Source organism: Symphalangus syndactylus, chromosome 6, assembly GCF_028878055.3.
Source record: "Symphalangus syndactylus isolate Jambi chromosome 6, NHGRI_mSymSyn1-v2.1_pri, whole genome shotgun sequence".
Lineage (NCBI taxonomy): Eukaryota > Metazoa > Chordata > Mammalia > Primates > Hylobatidae > Symphalangus > Symphalangus syndactylus.
The window spans coordinates 87923628-87940577 of NC_072428.2; the positions used below are offsets into that span (position 1 = coordinate 87923628).

At 33.0% G+C, this 16950-nt stretch overlaps 1 protein-coding gene and 1 long non-coding RNA gene across 11 annotated transcripts in view; one reads left to right on the forward strand and one right to left on the reverse strand.

Moving 5' to 3' along the window:
• Window positions 1-16950, forward strand: part of CACNA2D1 (calcium voltage-gated channel auxiliary subunit alpha2delta 1) — a 518973-nt gene that overhangs the window by 419793 nt on the left and 82230 nt on the right. For all 10 annotated transcript variants that reach the window (XM_055283394.1, XM_055283393.2, XM_055283395.1 and 7 more), the window contains exons 13-15: window positions 10593-10671; window positions 11558-11607; window positions 12825-12914. In XM_055283394.1, the coding sequence (XP_055139369.1) occupies window positions 10593-10671; window positions 11558-11607; window positions 12825-12914 (219 nt within the window). The remainder of the gene's footprint in view (window positions 1-10592; window positions 10672-11557; window positions 11608-12824; window positions 12915-16950) is intronic.
• The window catches only part of LOC134737029 (uncharacterized), a 28992-nt gene that overhangs the window by 5537 nt on the left and 6505 nt on the right, over window positions 1-16950 (reverse strand). The gene's annotated exons all lie outside the window — the stretch shown is intronic.

Here is a 16950-nt window from a genome sequence, read left to right on the forward strand (position 1 = left end):
CTAATATCAAAATGTATTACAAAGCTTCCGGTAATGAAAACAGTAGGACACTAGCATAAAGACAGACATTTAGACCTTTGGAACAGAATAGAGATCCCAGAAATAACTCCATGGATATATGGCCAACTGATCCTCTATAAGGGTGCAAACAATACACAATGGTTTCCCCATTGCAACAAATGGTGTTGGAAAACTGAATATTGACATGCAAATAAAGATGAAATTGGATCCTTATCTGACACCATACACAAAGAACAACTCAAAATGGATTAAAATCTAAAATTTAAGACCTAAAATGTTAAAACTCCTGAAAGAGAACAGGGAGAAAGCTTCATGGCATTCATTTATTTTGGTAATGATTTCATGGATACAACACTAAAAAATAAGTAATCCAAAACTAAGTGAGACTACATCATGCTAAAACTCTTGTCCACAGAAAAGGAAACAATCAACAGAGTTATAAAGACAACTTTTGGAATTGGGAAAATATTTACAAGCCATATATTTGATAAGGGGTTAGTATACAAAATATGAAAATAACTCCTACAACTCAATAGCAAAACACCCCTAATAACCCAATTGAAAAATGAGCTAAGTACTTGATGTTTTTGGAGAAAAAACGTAGAGGTAGCCAATAGCTACATGAAAAAAATGTACATTACTGGTCAGCAGGGAAATGCAAATCAAAACCAAAATGAGATATCATCTCTTACCTGTCAGGATTGCTGTTATCAAAGAAACAAAAGACAAGTGTTGGGGAGGATGTGGAGAAGGTGGAATCCTTGCACAACGTTGATGGGAAGGCAAAATTGTGCAGCACCCACGGAAAATAATATGGAGGTCCCTCAAAGAATTAAAAATATAACTACTATAGCATCCAGAAATCCTACTTCTGGATATTTATCAAAAAAAAAAACAAAACTGAAGTTAGGATCTTGAAGAGCAGTTCTATATTCATTACAGCAGTATTCAGAATAGAATAGCCCAGACGTGGAAACAACCTTAATGTTCCTTGACAGATGAATGGATAAAGAAAATGTGGTATACACATACAATGCAATACCACTCAGCATAAAAAAGAAGGAAATTCTCAATATGTGCAAACCTGGATGAACCTTGAAGACATTGTACCAAGTGAAATAAACCAGTCAAAAAATATTGCATGATTCCACTTACATGAGATATCAAAAATGGTCAATTTCATAGATTCGAAGAGTGAAATAGTGGTTGCCGGAAGTGGGGAGAAGGGAGAAATGGGGAGTTACTAATCAGTGGACATGATGTTTCAGTTAAGCAAGATGAATAAGCTCCAGAGATCTGCTGTAAACATTGTACTTAGAGTCAGCCGTAATACATTGTACATTTAAATGTGTGTTAGGATGGTAGATCTCATGTTGTGTTCTTACCATAATGTAATAAAATTTAGAAATACAGAAAAATTACAACATTTTGAAAGAAAGTTTGGTGAGCTTAAAAAAAACCTAACTCTTTGTTTTCCGCCAAGCCTCTTGTTTAATACTAATGTGGCTGCAGAATGCTTCATTTACATTCATATTTCATCTAGATGAATCAGAAATCTTTCAGAGCAATCCAGGTAGGCCTGAAGAGGTACAACTGGAGAGCTGATGAATGAGGCTGCAGGAGATACACAGCATAATTTAATGAGGCCAAAAGGTTTGAGAATTAGAACAAAATGTTTGAGTTCTTTTGTGAAATGTACTACTCTTGGGAATTAATCTACCTGATTATAGATAGGTATAGCTTTAAAACGGAATCCATGTTAATCTCCTCACACAGCTGTTCCAAATTAAAATACATTTGCTTTATAATCTTTACCTGCAGCATTGCCATTCCTTAGGGCTCACCCATGTACATGAGACCTCCTTAAAAATAGTGCCAAAACTGAAATGAACTCTATCACATAGTCCAAACAAATGAATAAAGGAAAGTAAAACCAGACACAGAGTTGAAAGATAATTTCCAGGGCTAGCAAAATTAAAAATATTTTATTTTCCATAGAATAGCCAAGGGACTGCTTAGCAATACGTACTTAAGATTGCCTAGCCAGGTAGGAAATAGTTCTCTGATTCTTACCTTAATTCTCCGAATTAATTTAAAAAATGAAAAAACATTCAAATTAATAAAAATTTCAAAATAACTAGTAAATTGAGAACAAATGAGAAAAAAGCATATGATAGATTTGAAATACTTTCAAAATAAAGAATGCACATCTAAAGTTATAATCACTTGACAATAAATCTATTTTTGACAATGCATTATTCTTAACGCACTTATTTTAAAGAATTTACTTTAAAAAATTATTGAGAAAGTCTTTTCTATTTTGCTCTCAGATCCAAACTAGAAATAGTCAATAGTTTATAAAATCTAAACCAAGTTACAAATAGCTGAATATGCAGATGTGTTTTATGTAGTTAGAGTGAACATTGTCAGTTTTTCAACAGACAGTAAGGAAAATAATCCATGGGAAATAATTTATTGCACATCTAATGTCTCTGCTTGGCTTCTTCACACAAAAATAAAGCCTTTGGAGGAAATGTTCAAATATATGATAATGAAGGACATTTAACTTGTAGCATTTAATTCTATTTAACACATGGATTGCGTCTAAAAACTTTTATTTCAGATATTTTGATGCTTTCAACAGCTTCTTAAATTCTTAGCTTTAGAATAGGGCTCTACCTTTGTTCATAAAAACCAAGTATTTATTCTGGAGTTACTGTGAAGCTGAAGACAACAACTACAATGTAATATGGCCAGCCCAGTAGAGCGATCATCAATTTAAAAGATATGTTTTATGCACATGTGTATGCATGTGTGTGTGTGTGTGTGTTCTTGTCTCTGATAACATTTACTTACACTTGTTTCTCTTAGAGACCTAAAATTAATGTTGTCAATCCCTCAAACTAAGGAACATTTTACCAGGCACATCTTCAGCTTTGAATAATACGACTTTAATGCATTTTACAAAGTCCTTTTAATATCTAAAACAAAATGAAAAATGAGGTTAAGTATTACGTTATGCACGGAGTATATGATATGATGTAAACTTTATAGCACAGAAATGGCACTTGAAATTCCAAGTAAAATTTACTACATAGAATTGAGATTGCCCATTGTTTGTGTTAAAATGTTATGCCAGAAAGGCACTTTTTGCTGGTTTTTCTGCTGCTCCCTTCTCTGATTAAGAACTCTGCTCACAGTGTATCTTCTCAGAGGGATTTTCCCCCACTCAACCTTTCTACAGTGGTCCCTTTCCCCAGCCATCCCCTTTGTCATTCTCTATTTCAGCACCCTCTTTCTTCCTGGTCTTCTTTCCCTCAGATAACCATTTTTTAATTATTTTAATGCTTTCTTTGCTTTTTATCTGGAGACTTCCTCTCTAATATAAACTCCACGAAGTAGTTGTATACATTTGTAAACATACCAATGAATTCTTAAAGGATGGCACAGTACTTGATGCATGGTAGGTGCTCATTACTAGCAGATATGTTGGTCATATCAGTACATATGCAATAAATATGCTCCTAATATATACAAAATTCATAAAGGTTACAAAAATTAAATAGCTTTGTTCTTTTAGAGGGAAATCATTAAAAACAACATTTTTTCCTAAATATTGGAATGCGGAATAAAATTGATATAGATGTTCTTATATATGTCATCTTATAAGTAGGGAACACTTCAGCTTATATAACAAATGATTGTAGTGATGGCACCTTTCCCTTCACTCTAATCAGTCTAACACATAGTTTTTCATGAGCATTCTCATTATCAGTGCGAGTGAAGTATTTGACATTTCCCAAGAGAAACATCTGAAATAAATCACCATACAGCTTATATTCTGACCTCTCAGCTGATAATACTCTTTGCAGAACTGCAAGTTGCTTGGAAATTCAGTGGGCCCATAGCTTATTCTTCCTTTATCTAGTACTAAATACATATAGAGAAAAAGGAAACCTCAGATTACTTCCTTAATCTGATGTTATGAGGATGATTCATTATAGTTGCTAGTGAATTAAAAATATAGTATGCAAATACGTCATACACCCACAGGTAAGACACATAAGAGAATTACTAGCTTGGTTCTTTGTGAATGTGTGTGCAAAACTTACATGACTACTGCACTTTGTTGCCCTTTATAAAACAGTTTTTCTGTTTTATTTACTTGAGCAAATTCAACAGACATTGATTAAATTCTTGTCTCCGTCAGACCCTCTAGCAGATATGTTGGCCATATTTGTAAATTTGCAATAAATATGGGAAATTTCATATAGATATATCTTATATGGACATAATGGCATTTAGAAAATACTGACCCCTTTTCATTAGAGTTTGTTGCTAAGTATGATAAAGCTTACCAAATTTGTTCATCTAGGAAGGTGTTATTTTGAGTTATTTTAGGTTCCTCTTGAGGCATAAAAGGCTAAAGACCCACTAATGGAAAATATTACATCATTTAATACTAATAGCTTGACTATAAAAGACATTGTTGTCATCATCATCATCTTCATTACCATAGCTAATACTTACAGAGCTTATAATTTCCATATATTAATGCCTTATATTTATTGTTTCATTTACAACTGAAATAATCGTGATGTAATAATAATATCATCATCACCATCACCCCCGTTTTGGAAATAAGAAAACCAAAATCAGAAAAGTAAAGTAACTTGCTGAAAGTCATACGGCTACTAAGTGGCAGAGTCAAGATGGTAATCTACAGTCTGAATTCCGTAACCTCATGCAGAATGCGCCTGATTGGCCATTTGTCTTGTGTCTTTCTCTGAGCAGCTCTGTGGCTATGCTAATCATAATTTGCCCACCCAGGAGCCTGCCTTCAAGTCAGACAGCAAGACTTCCCCACAGGGATCTGCTCCCCACAGCTTTCACAGGCTAAGATGGATCGCCAAAACTTTGCAGGCTGCAAGTAATTTTCAGATCCTTGGGCTTTATAAAATAAAGTGTGAAAGGTGTATTTGGACACTTTTGTTTATTACATAATGCTATAAAACTGGAGATATAGGCTAGTCAAATGCTCTGGATTCTGATGTATTTGCAAATTATGGAAACCACATTAGAATTTTACCCTAAAATATTCCATCCAATCTAGTATTTTCATAGGCTTAATGCCAAAAATTTTAGTACACAGAGTAGATTAATAAAACCTATTTCTGACTTCATTTTTCTAACATGATTTGAAGGCTGAAGTTTTTATTTTAGTTTTATTGGCTTTCTTCATAGACTAATTTCCATTATTCTTTGGAGATTTGCCTATTGTAAATTAAAGTTGAACTCTGGGTAACTGATAATTGTTGAGGTGACAGTTTCCAGTAACTGGGTTCTGCTGGGAAACAAATTCCTATGGCTTTTTAAAATAGGTTGACCCCGTGGCTTTGGAAAACTCTTAATTGAAGACAAGTATTTTAGTTTTCAAACAAAACAAAACAAAAACAGATTAGCAAAAGTCAGAACTGTAGGATAAAGTTACAAATCAGTGGGATATAAGGAGCAAATCAGTAATACATTGTAAATAACCAAAACTGCTCTTACTTAAAAGTCTTCTCAAATTAAGTAGGCCAGAGCTGTAATACCAAATTTGAATTATTGGAATTATAATGTTCCTTTCAGAGGAAAAATAGTTTTTGAAACAACTAAAAGTAAAATTATGTAAGTTTATAACTATGAAAAAGCCATAGGAATTTAATTTTTTTGTTGTTTGTTTTTTGTTTTTTTGTTTTGAGACAGAGTCTCACTCCATCGCCAGGCTGAAGTGCAGTGGTGTGATCTCAATTCACTGCAATCTCCGCCTCCCGGGTTCAAGTAATTCTCCTGCCTCAGCTTCCCAAGTAGCTGGGATTACAGGTGTGTGCCACCATGCCCAGCTAATTTTTGTATTTTTAGTACAGACGGGGTTTCACCATGTTGGCCAGGATGGTCTTGATCTCCTGACCTCGTGATCCACCTGCCTCAGCCTCCCAAAGTGCTGGGATTACAGACATGAGCCACTGCACCTGTCCAGGAATTTAATTTTTAAGTTAATTTCCACCCCCCACCCCACCAAGACAGAATCTCTCTCACTCTGTTGCCCAGAAAGAGTGCAGTGGTGTGATCTAGGCTCACTGCAACCTCCACCTCCTGGGTTCAAGTGATTCTCCTGCCTCAGCACCCTAGGGTAGCTGGGATTACAGGCATGAGCCACCATGCTCAGCTAATTTTTGTATTTTTAGTAGAGATGGGGGTCTCACTGTGTTGCCCAGGCTGGTCTTGAACTCCTGAGCTCAAGTGATCCACCCACCTCAGCCTCTCAAAGTGCTGGAATTACAAGCATGAGCCACCACACCTGGACTTAAGTTTAATTTTATTAAGTCTGCTCCCCAAATTACTATTGCTTTTACAATTATATAACTATGTGTGAATCCAGAATTATAAGAATTTTTTTTATTTTCTAGGAATAATATAGTACATAAATAAGTGTACTAAGTATATTTTGCCTAAAAAGTTGTTTACCTCCAGTAAGGATATCTGCTTATTTAATATTAAATAAAAAGATTAAGAATGTGTGATGATGTAAGTATAGTGAAACAGCCCAAATTGCAAAATGCAAGACAACTAATAGCCCAGTTTTTGTCCTGCTCTTACCACATACTGTAATGAACTTATTGATATGTTGGATAACACCAAAGTCTGTCTTAGATTCCTCTGGTAAGAAGTAGAAACCACTCAAGTATCTATTCACTTGTTTTTAACAGACGTTTGTTTTCATTTATGAGTAAGGCACTACAATAGATGCTAAACTGTATAATCTTGGAACTTTTAAAGCCCAATCCCATGTTTATTCAATACTAGCTTCCCACAGTATTTCTGTTGAAGACCTGTACTCCAGCATTATGAAAAATATTTGTCAAAGCCATCTGTTACTGTATATGTCTTGTGTGACTCTATGATGAAAATTTCATAGAGGCAAACATTTTGAAAGATGAGCCCACATAAAATCATACATGTTGAGAAACATTTAGCTAATTTTCTAGGAACATTTTACTCAGAACAGAAAAATTTCACGTGCATTTGTTATATGAACCTAGTGTTGTGATTATAAATATACTACTAGGCATGAGTAAAGCAATTTTTTCTCCACGAAAGTTGCCTTAGCCTGGATGTAGACCTGCTCTAATGTAAGTGATTTGCTTAAGTGAGAGTTAAGATGAAATATTTAGCTTGTGTGACTACCAGTTAAGCATTTTGAGTTATTTTTGTATGTCATTTTGTTTTTATGTAAGATCACGCAAATGTGCTTAAAAGAACTGTTCAAATACACATCTTTGAGAAGGTAATTTACCTTAAGTTTTAAATTGTACATATTTCAAGCAATCACTTTATTTTTCTATAACTCCAAAATTAAGGCTAAACAAGAACTGTAAGTTTAAAGAAGTAAAAAAAAAAAAAAAAACATCTGAAGAAGCGGGGTATCAATCATCTCTATGGACTTTAGCATCTGGAATTTAGTTCATTGACTATTCCACATGGTGGCAGTAGTATAGTATAGAATAGGAGGAATGAAACCATTTACAATTCCAAGTGGAAAGTTGTGTACACAAAAGTTCTTTTAAATTTAACCAATACATTATGTATATGCACTATACAATATGTAATGCGAATGTTTATGAAATCAGTGAAGTTAAAATTCTTATGTAATTAGCTAAAATGTACAAAGAAAAAACAAGTTCAACAATGGTATGGCACTAGGGAATGAAATTTTTTTATATTGTTTTTTTACTGTCATACAAAGAATGTGTGTAAGGCACTACAATAGATCCTAAGTTTTGAATGACTTATATTAAACTTTTTTTCAACTGAATATATATAAGATCATTATAGAAAGCTCTAAGATAATCTATATAATCCATAAAATCATTAACTACCTATGTGCATATGTGTTTGTGTGTGTGTGTGTATATATATATACATACATATACAGAAACCCAAGATAAAATAATCTTGGGTATATTAGATTGTGTAAATATTGTAATGGTAAAGCAGTTGTATAAATTACAAAGAAGGTTGCATTTGCAATTAGGATTTTGGTAAACACTTGGAATAAAATTTCAGGAAAATAATGTCTTTAAAAATCTCTACAACAAGGCAAATGAAAATTGAGAAAAGGGGTACAAATTATACATTGATGATATGGGAATGATTCAGTTAGTTAATGCAGCTTACATTTAAGTAGCCAAGAACCTATGCAAGAAAAAGAACAAAGAGGTTTAAAACAGAGTTTGGCGTGTTTCAAAAATTATAATTAAAGCTGACAGAATGTACACTACCCCAGCCCTGATCCCAAATACCTTAATTTTGACAACCTCTGAGGGGTCCATGTAAGCAAACACATAGAAGTTAAGTGAAACTTTTATAGCAAAATAAAGCAACAAGCTTTTTTGGGGGGGCGGTGGGGCTCGTGTTTATTTGGACTATTTGAATGATAACATCAGTCAAATAATCATCTGTGTGGATCTGAGTGTAGCCTCGATGTTATTAGAAGTGCTTGCCTTTCTGAGACATAGATGTAAGATTCATGTAGTCTTACTTGTTTATTTTTTTACTGAAAAGTATTTTATGAAAAAATGTTTTACTAGATGATTGTTGTGGTAACAGGAACTTCTAGGCAAAGCCATGCTTCCGTTGAAAATTTGAGGTATGAGTTCAAATGTTAATTATGAGGGAGATCCCCCAGTGCTTTCTGGAGCATCTGGACTTTTTCCCTGACTTGAATTCATTTGATGATTGTTTAGGGTATGGCATTTAAATTGAATTATCAGTTAGGGTGGTCAACCTGCTTATAAAAATATTTCCATTTAGAAGTAAGCTCAAACTTTGTAAGCAGTAACCCTACACTGAAATTTATAGGCAGACCCAAAAATGACCTAACTGATGATTTAAAGAAAATGAAACCATTGCATTTTGATTGGGAATTCCTGGAGACAGATAAATTGAGAGAGAGAAAAAAACCAACTTCTGTCATTCACTTAGAAACAGTCATTTATTCTTACAATTTGAAGTATTTAAAACTCGGATTATGTTCACCATGTGGCCTCTTACACAACCAGCTAAGGCAAACCTGGATGATGTAAGAGTGGCTCACCTAAAACCTTACAGATGAAATAGCAACATCCCTGATGTGCGTTTTGGGGACAGGGATTGTTATAATATTATCTGTGTGGCCAAGACCAGTGAAAGAACAGAGAACAGATGTGAAATCTCTTTTGAGATTTGTGCTCTGAAATCATGTGCAACAGTTAAAAGATATAAAACAATTAGAAAATGTCCATTCAAATAGTCAATCAACATGAATTAGGGAAAAGCTCTTAACATAGTTCAAACTGGAATTTGAACTCATGGAAGAGTGATTTTCTGCATGTCTATTTTTAGAAATAGCTAAAATGTTGAGCTGAGAGTATTGGTTTACTTAGATTACTAAATTAGTAAAAATCAATATATATGTAAAAATAATTTTATTAAGTATAGGTTGACCTCATGGAATTTACCTTTTATACTTTCACACTATTATTTAAATTCAATGTCTTTCAATAAATACTTAAATTATAAAAACTCTCAATTGATTTTAAAATATTTGCATACTTTATAGCATGTTAGGAACAGTCAATATTTTGATTATATTTAAAAATCCTAGGAGCTTAGAATATCTATATGTGTCAGCCAACTTTTATAGAAAATAATATACTAACAACATAATCATATGTGTGCATCCTAAATATTTCCATGGTAAAAACCATCACAAAGTTTAATTGTGTTAAGCAACTTTGAAGTACAGTGACCTTTCTGAATACTTTTTCATTACTACATACCTATGAAATAGGGAAATAAACTTTTTTTGCAGTGACTAGCTATGTAGATAACATATATAACCAGGTGAGACAGGTGAAGTGAGGCTGGACCTCAAAGATGTATTTTCTTTTTTCTTTCTTTCTTTCTTTTTTTTTGAAACGGAGTTTCGCTCTTGTTGCCCAAGCTGGAGTGCAATGGCACAATTTCAGCTCACTGTAACCTCTGCCTCCCCAGTTCAAGCAGTTCTGCCTCAGCCTCCCGAGTAGCTGAGATTACAGGCGCGCACCAAAAGGCCTGGCTGATTTTTTGTATTTTTAGTACAAACGGGGTTTCACCACGTTAGCCAGGATGGTCTCGAACTCCTGACCTCAGGTGATCTGCCCGCCTCTGCCTCCCGAAGTGCTGGGATCACAAGCGTGAGCCACTGCGCCTGGCCATGAAAGATGTACTTTCTATGAATGAAACATTAGTCATGCTCCTGCCTGAGGATTGGAATATGCAACAGGACACTCAGGTACAAATTTAAATGTAGCAACTGCAGTCTATGTTTACAGTAGGTTATGTGATTTTTCTCTGGTCCCTTTCTGAAGGCTTTACTGGCTTCAGTTTTTCTTGTCATGTGATTCAACTGGAAAGCACTCTTTTCAATAGAAATTTTAGCTGTTTTATTTTGCCATTCAATTAAATTTTATTCAGCCTCATGAATACCTATTTTTCAATTCATCCAGGTACGTGTATTCACGTTTTCAGTTGGTCAACACAATTATGACAGAGGACCTATTCAGTGGATGGCCTGTGAAAACAAAGGTAACAAAGCTGTTTTCTTCTAATAAATTAGAAGAAAAAATATTTTGGTAGTTGTTATTAGGTGTGCTTATTTAAAATAAGCTAAAATTGTAGCTAACCTTTATAAGAATCAGACAAAAGTAAGATTCTGAACATGTTTTTATAGAGAAAACACATACAAATTTTGACATTAGCATTACATTATATGAAAATTCTGACATCTGATTATATTTCCACTTCATAAAATAATGTATTACACTGAATTATACTGAATGATATATATCAGATATAATCTTACATGAAAAATTAGGAATGAAACAATATCTGAATTTCATAAAGCTTAAATATGAGAGTATGATATATATATTTTTTTCTCTGAGTGGTTTAATTACTGTTTTTGAAAAATATTATCTTATATATTCCAGGATAATTCAAATGTTGTGCAGTGAGCTCATATTTTCACTCAGAAAGAATGATGTTACTGAGAAAAAAATATGTTAATTTGAAAAATGAACTGTGATACCATGGCAACAAAAAGAACCTAAATTTTTTCTGAAAGTTATATTTAGGCGAAGATTTTATATAAATATAATAATTATCCATCATGCATCTTTAATAATTTATCCAATGAAAAAATATTTTTAATGATACTATGTTTCCTATTCCTTCATAGAAGAAGACCTATTTTATAGTAACTAAGAAATGTAGTGAAATTTTTCACAAAGCCTGTGTGTTTGTTGTGAAGATTCATTAACCATTCTTAATTTTGATATTTCAGTATTAGCTCAATTTTGAAGTGAAATATATTATTTTCAAAATACTCTTTATAAAATATTTATAAAATAAAATAATTTTGTGGCCCTTTATTATAAAGTAACATGTATAAAAATATATATGTATATTTCAGGTTATTATTATGAAATTCCTTCCATTGGTGCAATAAGAATCAATACTCAGGTATGATTATTTAAAACTTGTTTTAAATTATTTTTTTCAAGTAAAAGATATTTTTCTGGTTTAAATATGCTCAATATGGAGAAAATCAGCAAGAATGAAAAGATCTATAATATTACACCTATATTAAAATACTGAGTATCTTGGTGATATATTGGTTTTATTTCATTAACATTCCAAGTGTTTTCAAATTCCCAAAACTCAGGTTAATAAAATGAGTATATTGTTATTTTCAGATGTTACAAACATCATAGAAAATAAATAAAATCAAATTTTCTAAAAATACATTTCATGTAATTTGAACTTGGGTCTACTGCAAATAATTTTTAAAAGTTTCTTCAAATTGTAGGTACTATGTATAAAATTAAACACTAATTATGCTGGACAAATTGTACAGGGACCTAGTTGGAACTTAAATACCTCCCAAATAACCCCTGTGGATCTATTTATCTATCTAAAATAAAGTTACAACAAGGAGGTGATTTTTCTAACATCATTCAGTTGAAAACATGCCTGTTAAATAACTTTTTGTAGAATGTAGTAATTAAGTTAATTTAAATATTTATTCTTTTTAAATAATCATAAATTACTATGAAAAATTGCTACTCCTTTTTAAACATAGCTGAAGATCTACAAAATAAAGTCAAAATTTAGCAGAAATAACATGGCATTTGTGGACGTGAATACTGAATACATTGAATGTTGAAATGAAACAGCGGCTGCATTTGAGTCTGATGTCTAGATCTGGCACAGTATTTCCTTTATTTTTTGATGTGTTTAAATGTAGTTTTGAATTTCAGCCAAACAATCTGTGATATGAAAGAAAGTATGTGGCTGCTTTATGATTTTAAATTTGTGCAATTCCACGCAGTAAATCACAGAGCCTTAAATAGTTGAGATTAACATGATACAATTCACAAGGAACGTATTTCACTTACTGGCTGTAACACAGAAAAACAATGCTCTGATTGTTACTAGAAAAAAACTGGGGTAGATATATTGTATAAATAATATAAGTCAAATATTGTTGATTCAAAATAACGTAGCCATACCACTTATGGAGTACCCAAAATAGAAATTAACTGATTATATATTCAGTCTCAATAATTTTGATTCTGTATTCATTTTTAACTCTAGAATATTTTTTCTCTGTAATTTTTATTTCAACACAGCATTCCTAGTTTTAACCACAACTTTTTTTTTTTTTTTTTTATAAACAGGAATATTTGGATGTTTTGGGAAGACCAATGGTTTTAGCAGGAGACAAAGCTAAGCAAGTCCAATGGACAAATGTGTACCTGGATGCATTGGTAAGAGGTTGAGCTGTTCAAAGACTGTCATAACAAAAGCACATGGATGATTTCTACTTCTTTCTAGATGATGTCTCTGTTTTCCTTTTCATTAAACCCTCCCCAAAATTTCTTCTATCACAGACTTCTTTCCTAGAATTTATATAATTTACATAAAAACATAGACTTGTATGTAGTAGAGAACTACAAATGCAAAGTGTTAGCTTCTTGTCTACTTGATCCCTTCATTGAGAATGTAGAATTTCCAACCTGGAATGTTGAATACCTGGGCATTTCAATAAGTTTTTAAATTGTTAATGTAAAAAAAAAAAGATGAAAGTCTTTGTGAATTAGAATCTATTTTTGCAGATTTTGAACAATAATTTTGACGAAAGTATTTTTAAAGTAGAGGAGCTAGTAGAAGCATGGCTAGCATCCATAACTATAGCTGGATCTGCTAAAACTCAGGAGTACATGCGATTAGGTAGGCAAAAACTTTACCCTATACTGAAATCATCACAAACTTCTTCATGTATTAATACAATCTTTTGTGCTAGATTCAACCTCAGACTTTTTATGGAAATACATCATTGAGGTGATCAAATCTGGTGTGAAATAACAAACACATGTTAAATTGTCCATTGCACAATTGACATTTTAGTAAAGATATGTCATTATATTTAAAAGCAGTGGTTCTCAACAGGGGGGTCTTTTTGCCCCTCACAGTTCATTTGGAAAAAATCTGTAGACATTTTTTATTGTCATGGCTTGAGGGGAGGGGTTGCTACTGGCATCTAGAGCAAGCTTGTCCAACCGGTGGCCCAGGACAGCTTTGAATGCAGCCCAACACAAACTTGTACACTTTCTTAAAACATTATGAAATTTTTTTGCTTTTTAAAAAATCTCATCAACTATTGTTAGTATTAGTGTATTTTAGGTGTGGCCCAAGACAATTCATCTTCTCTCAATGTGGCCCAGGGAAGCCAAAAGATTGGACACCCCTGAGTGGACAGAGGCCAGGCACGCTGTTAAACATCCTATAATGCAGAGGAAAACGCCAGCCACACACAACAAAGTATTTTCCCTCCAAAAATGTCAATAGGGCCAAAGTTGAAAATCTTTTAAATGTAATTTCTACTTTCCTGACATGAAAGTTATAAATAATAATCATCGCACTTAAGCTTTATTCTTATGTTCAGTCTTAATGAGAAGAATTTATTAATGATTTACTAAAATAATATATTTGGAGAGAATCAAAATAATAAGACCTGAAAAAGAAATGCTGATTCAGTAACCCTTTTTCCTACTTGGAGTTCAGTGATATGTTGTTACTACTTTTCCAAATGTAATGATGAACCCATAGGGCAAAATGCAGTCCATTTAGAATTACTTATCATTTGGTTTTTAGAAAATAAACATATACAGGAAGTTAGAAGAAAAATAGGCACTATTAACAGCAGCCTTGCACGCTAAGAAAGATAAAATGAAGCTTGCTTACCTCAAGCCCTAGCTTAAAATTACTGTCCAGTGTTCCTTTTAGACATCACATATTTACTTAAGGTCACATAGTGATCCAAAGCTGTGGTCAAAATGTTGCACTTTTCAAATCCATCACAGGACAGTGTATGATAGGAGGAGTCAATAATTATGCCCTGTTGTGTTTCCTTTGACTGGAAGTTCATTAGCCAGCATGTCTGCATTGCTGGTAAGGTTCTTACTGATAGCACAAATGACATTAGGAGGAAATGTTGCTTCTAAATGTGCTGTGCTATAAGCTGAAACTGAATGTAAAAAAAAAAAAAAAAAAAACGGAGCACGTGAATTTGCTATTCATTGGACACATACAGCATTACTTTTACTGGTTTGAAGATGATAAAGTGATCCTCATATATTGCTAGTTATTTATTTATAATCTCTCCACACAGCAGATTAAAAATATATGTTGGTCAAAAATAGTTATATTAAAAAGGAAAAGGTAAATATATTTCAAAACCAAATATAATGGATATAATGAGAAAAAGAATTCTGACTTCAAAATAAAGAAGCCAATATTGGGGCCAAAGTGGGTTGTGGTTAAGAAAAGGGAGACATTTTAGCTGATCATATTAGCTTAAGATTTTTGCAATTGGTGGTGAGAAGTGAAACCATAGAAATGGGGTATAGCATAAAAGTTGGGGAAGCACTGAGTATATCAAAAAAATGATACCTTGGTCATTTTTGGTGATAAGGGGAGATTAGGACAATATTGTGGAGAGTTAATTTTAATTAGGAGACAAAGCGAAGCTCTTTATAAAAAGAGGTATGACAAGAGTTGGGCTCTAGAAAATATTTTTAAAATTCCAGGGTAGAGAAATCGTGTTTTATTTCTTATTTTCTAGAGACATGTGCAGTGCTCAGGAGTAGAGTACAAGTTTTTGGTCTGCTTAATAAATGAGAAAAAATTCAAGCTGGGCCCCAATGAGTTCATTGATAATTATCTTAAATCTAATACGTTAGTAATCTAGTAACTCACTTTAGGCTATATTTTACCATTTTTAGAAGCAAATTATGGTATGCAGTAAAATGCAAAAGTAATGCAAAGGAAATGATTACATCCATATCTACCTTGTCTTAAACCATGCTAGCATTTTTAAAACTATGCATATAGATTATAGCTGTAATAGACACTTCACCAAATCTTTACTAAATTATCTTTTGGATCCAGTTTTATGAATTAATCTATAGCCTGACTTTATTGAGGTGGGAGGTTTTCATTGGAAGCATTAATTTATATAATTAAGGATGTTTTGTTGTCTAGTGTTCTTGGTTAGGACTTTGTAAGCACCAACATGTATCTATCACTATATTAGTCTGTTCTCACACTGCTGTGAAGAAATCCCTGAGACTGAGTAATTTATAAAGAAAAAAGGTTTAATTGACTCATAGTTCCATGTGGCTGGGGAGGCCTCAGGAAACTTAAAATCATGGCGGAAAGCATCTCTTCACGGGGCAGCAGGAGAGAGAATAAGTGCTGAGTGAAGGGGGAAGCCATTTATAAAACCATCAGATCTCGTGAGAAATTACTCACTATCACGAGAATAACATGGGGGAAACCGTCCCATGGTTCAATTACCTCTGGATCCCTCCCACAACACGTGGGGGATTATGGGAACTACAATTGAAGATGAGATTTGTGTGGCAACACAGCCAAACCATATCAATCATCATGCACCCAAATATGTATGGTTGTTTCCTTAGTTTTATTTGTTGCAAATAATTTGGTATCTTGGTCTGCTGGAAGCTTCTCTGTTATTGCCTCTCCTCCCTAATTCATTCATATTCCCATTGAATTTGGGCCTTGTATGTGCACAATTATGAACCACAACCTGATACCACAACATTTGCTCCCTGATATTAATAAATATTTTTAATGTTCTAATGAATAATGATTCCAAATCCAACTTTATGAACTCGGTTCTGATTCCAGAACTCTGTTCTGAGTTCTTGAGATTTGGATTTGGAATCACTATTCGTGAGAAGATTAATAGTATTTTCTCATTTTAGCAAATTCAAAATTTCAAACAATAATTTAAAAATTATTTTAAAGAGTGATTTTGTTAAACGTAGTTTTGACATGAAATACTGGTTAAAAATTATAATGGATATAGATGTCAGTAACAAAAGCAAACTCTGACTTGAAAATCAGTTTATTTTGACTAATCTGTATGGATTCATTTAATATATTAAATTATGTGCTGATTAATAGGATGGCATTAGTTCTACTATATTAAACTCCTCAGGCTAGACTTTTATATTTGATGCTTGCAGTTGTCTTTTCTTCCTAATTTTACTTTGTCAAAAAGTACTACTTATTTTGGGGTCTACTTAGAAGTAGTATTGCTTCTTCTGAAGAGCATAACATTTACTTAGAATATCCCAGATATGCAGTATCAGTAGAATGTTTCTTTTATTTATCGTGTTATTCAACTGCACATTTGTCATTTAGCATGAAGTCTTTGGCTTAGGGCATAAAAAATTAAGAATAAAGCTACAAAAAGGGAAGCTAAATAAATCACTT